Consider the following 7,843-nt stretch of genomic DNA (forward strand, 5'->3'; position numbering starts at 1 on the left):
TTATCTAAAGTTCTTGAGAAGGATAATCAAAACAAACTTAACGCCCTCCTCATAACCCAATCGTCATCCTTCTCGTCCCGTACCGTCTGCTAGATGTGGACGTTGGTCGAGTAGCCAAATAAAAAGTTTAACTCTCGAGAAGCCCTGTCACTATAGTGCAGGAATGCGGATGGGATGATTTTTTGTCCTGGGACGAAAATATCGTCGTGTCCAATGGTTTGGATGAAATTTGGGACTAAAATTCGTCATGTGGACCAACGGACGGGACGGTTTTCATCTCGTAGGATGAAAAAACCGTCAGTCCAGAGGTCTCGAACGGGACGGTTACACGTGTACAAACTGACGCCACTCAGAAATAATTGTACATATGTCTCTTCGCATTATCTCCGCATTTCACTAAACACAGAAAAATCTATATTAATATATTAAAAATATCAAACGGGCTTTCTCCCTGGACGGAACAGACGAAAAATTCGTCCCGTCACTCGTCCACCAACTCAATCCAGACGTCAGACGGGATGAAATTCGTTCCATCTCGTCCATCATCCACGTCTGGGACGATCCGGAACTATACCCGTCACACGTCCGTTCAGTCATCGATCTTCATCCGTCCCGTCCCGTCCCGTCCTTTAGATCTGGACGTTGGTTGAGGATCGGAGTAAAAAGTTTTACTATCGAGCAGGAGCGTCGCCATTACTGCTGCCGCGGAGGTAATAGGCGATCGCCGGCGACGGCAAAGGTTAAGGTTGGAAGGGATCGCGAATTGGTGCGCAGATCGGATGGAAGAAGATAAGCAGAAAGATTCCGACGATGGAAAGAGCTCCAGTGTTGATGGAAGTGGGAGTAGTGGCGGAGGCTGGGGTCGATGGGGCTTGTCCTCATTTTCTGTGCTTTCAGATCTCCAGAAGGCTGCCGAAGAAATCTCTCGTAGTGTGCGTCGCTTCCATTGTCTCTTTTTTTTTTTCATCGTGGTGTTTATTTTTCATCTTGCCGGGTTACGAAGAGCATTTGCTTTTAGGGCTCATAATCTCGCGCTACGGTTGAGATGTATTTTCTGAGGAGCCTAATTATGTTATTTTTTACGCAGACAGAAGGGTTTCGTTTATCCATTTCTGTTCAAAATTTTTTTTACCGCAGATCTACGAGTGACTGCTCCACATGAAGGTTTTGAATTTCATTAGTTTTGTCAGTATGATGTGTCAATCCATCGAAATGTTTTTTTTAACCAATCGTGTAACTTAAACGCTTGAAGGAATAATTTTTTTAATATCGTCATGCCTCGTGGTTCTTGTTTGGATCGAAAATCTCCGTCTAATAATCAATTTCGGGGCGTCAGGCTGTTGAAGCTGCTAAAAATGCGGCCAAGGGAATCACTGAGTTGCCAACCGATCCTGAGGCGGATTCTGTTGAAGAAGAAGTTTCCCCCGAGAAGATTTCTGTGGAGGAGAACTCAGAGGATGATGAACATGATAAGATACGCAGGAGTGCTCTAGAGCGTTTGGAGAAAGCCAGCGATGATTCACTTCTCGGTCAGGTATGAGAAATATAAAAGAGGAACAGAAATTGATAAATTACAATGCTCTTCTGCCATCAATTATGATGTCTAACTTTAGGGCCGAGCAATAATCAGTTGATTAAATTGTCACTCCGTGGTTACTCTTATTTTCACTGGTTCTTTGATTTATCCGGAGTTGTCATCTTTACGGCATCCCCGTTGATTCTGCAGGGGCTGAAGGCGCTCGACACTTCTATGGAGACCCTCGCGTCTGGTGCATGGAGTGTGTTAGGCAATGCATGGAAAGGGGGCTCTTCTTTTGTGCAAAAGTATTTTCCGGAACTTTTACATGTGCAAGTATTTTTAATTCGGTCGCTATCTTTATTTCTTGAATTATTTTTCAATTCCGTTAGCGGAAGCTTAAGTTATCCTATAAAAACTATGCTGTAATTTCATGGTTCCCATTTCTTGTCTTTCATGGTTATCATTTATTCACATTGTGTTTTTAAATTGGCTAGAATTGGTCGTATTGACTTATCTTTTTCCACAGAGAGTAGAGTGAGAAATTAAACATTTTGCTCACCTATCTAACGTTTTCTATGTGTATGCGCGCAATATCTGCGGAATATTGACTTGCTCAAGTTTTGCCCTGTTGGAATCCAGGGGACATTTTTTCTTTTCAGCTATCTTAGATCATGTTATTACATTCAGCAGGAATAAACTGAGTAGCCGTTTTGTTCTGTTAGCACCGATTTCGACTGATGAAGTCAATTCAACACGTTTCTTTCTGGTAAGAGAAGAAACATGCCTTTCTTCAGAAAAAAAAAGAGAAGAAACATGCCCTGAACGAATGGGAAGACCGAATTGTTTAATTGAGCAGTCCAGACTCAAAGTTATAAGCTTCGTTGTGGCGTATTGGGTCTCGCCACATAATAACTTGACTAATTATTCCCCGCTGAGCCCAAAGATTGAATAGAAACCTGTCTTGTGCAGGTCCCTGAAGCCTCTTCCCTTCATTTGGTGCAAGCGAGACCCAACAGACATAGGAGACATATTTCGCAAACTTGACATTCATTTTTTTAGATAAACATATTACTTGGGTTTTCTATAAGTCTCCCAACGCTTTCCTGTATTTTAAACCAAAAATGGACTGCATGTTAATCCTTTTAGTGTGCGTGAATGTCCATCTCAGGCTCGAGCATTCTGCTGCAAACATAGCAGATTCTATCCAGCAGGGGAATCTGCCTGCGAATGCCAGCTCCCTTGCTCCTATCTTAGAGGTAGCTGTTATGGGCTTTATTTAATGAACACTGATTAATTAATTTAGTTTAATTATTTATCTATATCAACAGACTGGAAAAACATTTACAACAAAGGGTTTGCAAGTTTTGGAACGTGTGGGAAAGGAAACGATGGATCTCATTATTTCAGAAACTGGCCTTGATTCTGAGAAGGTTCCACGTCGGACCGGGGAAGAAGAAGATGAACAGTTTGAGGAAGTCACCTTCGACAGATGCTTCTATATTTACGGCGGCCCCGAGTATCTTGAGGTTGTACTTTTGTTTATTCAATAAATATTTTTTAAAATAATTAATGGGCTCATATTTCCGGTGACCGAACCCTTTGAACTTACTGTGGAGTACAGGAACTGGAGGCTCTTTCAAACCACTACGCTATGCTATTTAACAGAAAAAAGGGAAAACTACTATCAGAACAAAGATCCTTGTACGATGGTAAACTCAAACAGATCCAGCAGATCTTCAGGTTAGATGCAGACAATGAGGAAGTTGGGGATACAGAGAAAGGGAAGGAGATTAGATACCCAGGTGATGGGAAGAGCAACGAGATGATGGCCCTACGTGATTCGAGCGTCAACAAAGCCGCTGACTTGGCTGCAGGGTAAAAAAATCCACTCGTGAAATTTTTGTTTTTAGATGATCGGAAAATAAATTGATTTACTCTGGGCAATTTTAACAAGGATTTATTGATGCCTAGCAGGTTCACTGCTACACTTGGAGGCCTCACCAATCATGAGGTTGGCCAAAAAACTGGGGACAGACTCGAAACCATCCATTCGGAGGCCGTTCATGTACGTCAATCACTTCATCCAATCAATCGTTCTCTTCCCCGCAAAATTTAAATTTGAAATAGTGATGATAACTAGTTGTTGAAGAGCAACATCCTGCTTTCCTTGCAATCAGAGCTCAAATGAAGTGTTTACCAACTGCGCTAAAAGCCTATAACAAGCGCACAACTTTTTTCTCTTTAGTAGGATGAATTGTATTGATTTGGGGGTGCTAATTTTCCTGTTAAGCAGGATGTTGTTCCTCGGCAGTAACAAACAGTGAATTTTCTCATACTCACAGCGGCTCTCCGAACTCTGCTGCTTCGCGGTGAGCCAACTGCTGACTCTGGGAAAGTCTGTAATCTCAAGCAGCAACAAAACCCAGACCGGCGAAGAGGCAGACGCAGTCAAGATAGAGTGGCCGGAGGACTCGGTGCTGAAGGCGAAGATCATCAGAGTCAGCGCCCAGTCAATGACCGGTGACGTGGAAGCCGTCTCCAATAGCTTCTTGACAGGTATCTCTACGTCACCTTTGATCTAGCCACGTCATTTAATCCAAATGGGACTATAGTTCCAGATTGTCCGGGACGTGGACGATGGACGGGACAGGACAAAGATTGTCCCGTCCGATGTCCGAAATCAGTCCAGGGACGCGAACGGGACGGTTTTTTCATCCGAGACCTCCGGACGGGACGGTTTTTTCATCCGACTTGGGACTTCAGTTTAATTTTTTCTTTGAACAAAAGTTTAATTTTCTTTATTTTTTTTTCATGAAAGGTGTCTCAGACGTGATCGAGGCCTGCCTGGCGGCAACCGAGCCGGACGCGGCCAGGCCAGCGCCAGTCCAGGATAAAGCCCGGGCCGTGTCCGAGCTGCTCCGGGCCGGCCACATCAGCGCCGTGGCGAAGATCCAAGAGGCTCTCCAGTTCTTAGCGTACGTCGTCCTGTCCACGTCCATGCGTGTCCCATGAAGCTACGTTTCATTTGAGGAGAAGTAGAAGGTTCATTTGGGCTCCCAGCGGTCTCTGCCGTGCTACCTGGCGAGTCTCTTCTGTCTCTGTGGGCCTGCAGCCAGAGAGCAGAAATAGTGTATGAACTCAGAACTTCTAATGCTTTCTCTCTCACTTTCTCCCTCTTCCCAGAAGGCTCTGACATCGTAGGCAGCGGCGGCCTTCTTCGCGGACGACGGCGGCGCCGCCGGCGACTGCTTCGTCTGGGTTGACCTCGCCCAGTTGGAACATGAGCCTTGCTTTTAATTAGAGCTGGAGGACTAAAACGAATGACGCTTTTGAACGGACGGAACAAAACGGAATGGACTCCTGTTCCGATATCCGTCCGACGAATTTTTTTCGTCATTTTCGTCATTCGTCACTGTTCCGTCATCTTGACAAGTCCCTCATGTGTCCGTTTCGTCAATAGCCCATTGAAGTAAACGGAACAGAACGTCATCCTCTACCCCCCACACCTCGCCCTCCGTTGAAACTTGAGACAATCCTTTGTTCTATACCGATATAAAATTATGAAAGAAAGTAAGCAACTATGGATTTTTATTTAAATGCACATTAGAATTTGTAAAAATTTTCACAAATTTTAAAGTTTTCTAATCAATTCATTAATTGTCACAGATTAATGTCATCCACCGTCGTTTCGTCGTCATTTTCGTCATCCGTCAATCGTCACAGATGACTAATTTCACTAATGACGAAACGTCATCCGTCCTCCAGCTCTAGCTTAATTCTTTAGTAAATGGAAATGTGTGTTGGGATTGGTAGAATGAATATTCGCTGCGATTTTCTGCAATTCTGGCCGGAGGTTGTCGTCGGCGGAGAAGACGCTGACAACGCCGGATATCTCGATCCAGCTAAGGCCCGGGTCTTTGTCTATAGCCAGAGTTCTGATCCTTCTCCTGACACCGGCCATGGCGTCCCACTCGCCGGCCATGGAGAAGAGATTCGAGAGCAGAACAAGGGCAGGCCCGTCGTCCGGGTCTATCTCCAAAACCCAGTTCCCCGCTCGGACCCCTCTCGGCAGATCCCCGAAGAACACGCAGGAGCTCAGCAAGCACCGCCAGAGCTCCGCCATGGCGGACCCAAACGGAGACGATAAGATCAGCTCCTCCGCCTCTCGAAGAAGCCCGGCCCGGCTCAGCAGGCTGACCATCGAAGTGTAGTGTTTGGGCCCCGGCTGGAGCCCGGCTCGGACCATGGCGGCCCAGACAGCCCTTCCTCTGTCGACCAAGCCCCCGTGGTCGCAGGCGGAGAGAAGAGACAGAAAGCTGACCTGGTCCGGCTCCACTCCTCGACCCACCATCTTCTCGAAGAGCTTCAACGCCGCGTCTGCCTCCCCGTGCAGGCCGTGCCCGCCGAGGATCGCGTTCCACGTCTCCACGTCGGCGGCGGCGCCGCCGTCGAACACGGCGGAAGCGCCGCCGAGGTCGCCGTTCTTCGCGTACATGTCCACCAGACTGCTGCACACGCAGGCGTCGGCTTCCAGCCCCGTCTTCAACGCCACGCCATGAAAGGACTCGCCTTGCTTGAGCGATGGCAGACCCGCGGAGAAGTTCAGAGCGCCGCAGATGGAGAAGCTATCCATGGCGTGGCCCTCGGCTAACATCTTGCAGAGATAGCCGGCGGCGGCCTCGCCCTCGCCGCACCTTCCATGGCCGAGTATCATGTCCGTCCAGAGGACAGCATCCTTCAGAGGAATTCCCTCGAACAGCTTCCGGGCAGAGGTTGGATCTTCGCTCTGGAAGTACATCCTCAAAAGGGGACTCCCCACGAAGGGATTCCTCTCCAGCCCGGACTTCACCGAGAGGGCTTGGAGGGTCTTGCCGTAGACGGCCGGTGGCGCCGCCGCGACGGCGGAGATCACCGCCGAGAAGGTGTACTCGTCTGGAAGCAGCTCCGCCGTGGAAGCCCGCATCTCCTTGAAGAGCTCCCACGTCTTGTCTCCGTCTCCCGCGGTGGAGAACCCGGCGAGAATCGAGTTCCAGGAGACTAAATCCGGACTGCGGATCAACTTGAAAACGGAGCTTGCGGAAGCCATGTCTCTCCGGCTTGCGTACATGTCCAGCATTGCGTTCTGCAACGGGAGATCGTCGGCGGAAGCGGCGGCCTTCACGATCTGGCCGTGGACGGCGGCGCCGCTGGATTCTTCGCCGGACTTGGAGCAGGCGTTAATGGCGATGGAGAAGGTGAAGCCGGTGGGGGGAACGCCCGCCCTCTTCATCGCGACGAAGAGCTTCAAGGCCTCGATTGGCTCGGCGCGTTTCGAGTGGGCGAGGATGAAGGCGTTCCAGGCGACGGCGTCTCTGCTGGGCATGGCGTAGAACACTCTTCTGGAGCGGTCGAAGAGTCCGCAGGTCGAGTACATGACGAGAAGCGCGGTCTGGACGTTGACGTTGGAGAAGAGTCCGTTGGCAATGGCTCGCGCGTGGAGCGCGGTACCGAGGGCGTCGTCGGCCATGGCGGACGCGGCGTGTAGAAGGCTCGAAATGGTGGAAGAATTGGGGCGAAGGCCGGCTGAAGCCATGGATTTGAGGAGGTGGAAGGCCATTTGGGCTAGGGTTTGGTCGCGGGAGAGGGCGGAAATTAGGGCATTGTAGGAGACGACGCTCCTCTGGAGCATCGAATCGAACACCTTGCGCGCGTCGGAGAGGACGCGGCATTTGGCGTAGGCGGCGATCAAGTTGTTGAGGAGGAAGGGGGATTGGGGAGGGCGGCCGGCGACGGCGATGGAGGCGTGAAGGCGGCGCGTCGTCCGGAGAGCTGCTTTGGCGGCGGACGGGCTCTCCCCCGCCGCGGCGGCGGATTTCTGTAGCAGCGCCGCCGCCGCGGCGACGAATTCCGGCGTCATCGGAGAGACGGACGGTGCGCCCCGCCATGGCGAGACAGTTCAGAAGGTCGTCAGGGGGCGAAGACGAAGCTGTTCTTCCGCCATTGTTGTGAGTTCAGCGGCCACTGCTTTCTGAGGAAGCAGATCGTTTTTATATCATCTTGAGTCGTATTAATATTTTTAGTTGTAAGTTAGACCCATCAATGATCTGTTAAAACCATTTTTTGCGTTGCGAGTCAGTGGTTTACAAGGAGATTGGCCAATTTTACGTTATGTACATACTTTTTACATAAAAGTATATTGTATGGGTGGAGATGAGAATTATTCTGGCTTAGAGGGGTCATTAAGGTTGACGCAACCTTGGTACAAGAACAGTGTTGGAACATGACTTGAATTCACAAGTCTTATTCTACTTGAAAGAGCCAAGTTCTGAATCTACAAAATTAGCT

The 7,843-nt window shown here is 49.1% G+C and overlaps 2 protein-coding genes across 2 annotated transcripts; one reads left to right on the forward strand and one right to left on the reverse strand.

Moving 5' to 3' along the window:
* Positions 1-675: 675 nt before the first annotated feature.
* On the forward strand, positions 676-4,684 carry LOC144702408 (BAT2 domain protein). Its single transcript, XM_078574441.1, has 9 exons — positions 676-932; positions 1,337-1,534; positions 1,727-1,824; positions 2,688-2,775; positions 2,848-3,045; positions 3,141-3,394; positions 3,494-3,584; positions 3,862-4,075; positions 4,338-4,684. Exons 1-9 carry the CDS (start codon positions 780-782, stop codon positions 4,529-4,531), a joined length of 1,488 nt encoding a protein of 495 aa, XP_078430567.1. The 5' UTR covers positions 676-779; the 3' UTR covers positions 4,532-4,684.
* A 588-nt stretch (positions 4,685-5,272) lies between these two features.
* LOC144702407 (Pentatricopeptide repeat (PPR) superfamily protein) lies at positions 5,273-7,505 on the reverse strand. The gene has a single exon (XM_078574439.1). It carries the CDS (start codon positions 7,413-7,415, stop codon positions 5,292-5,294), a length of 2,124 nt encoding a protein of 707 aa, XP_078430565.1. The 5' UTR covers positions 7,416-7,505; the 3' UTR covers positions 5,273-5,291.
* Positions 7,506-7,843: the final 338 nt, after the last annotated feature.

The sequence above is a fragment of the Wolffia australiana genome, chromosome 4, assembly GCF_029677425.1.
Source record: "Wolffia australiana isolate 7733 chromosome 4, ASM2967742v1".
Taxonomy (NCBI): Eukaryota; Viridiplantae; Streptophyta; class Magnoliopsida; order Alismatales; family Araceae; genus Wolffia; species Wolffia australiana.

Bases quoted from the DNA above. Each gene is read 5' to 3' on its own strand.
- LOC144702407 (XM_078574439.1), bottom strand. From the start codon at position 7,415: ATGACGCCGGAATTCGTCGCCGCGGCGGCGGCGCTGCTACAGAAATCC.
- LOC144702408 (XM_078574441.1), top strand. From the start codon at position 780: ATGGAAGAAGATAAGCAGAAAGATTCCGACGATGGAAAGAGCTCCAGT. The intron at 3,046-3,140 runs GTTGTACTTTTG...TGTGGAGTACAG, and splicing joins GCGGCCCCGAGTATCTTGAG to GAACTGGAGGCTCTTTCAAA. The intron at 3,395-3,493 runs GTAAAAAAATCC...GATGCCTAGCAG, and splicing joins GCCGCTGACTTGGCTGCAGG to GTTCACTGCTACACTTGGAG.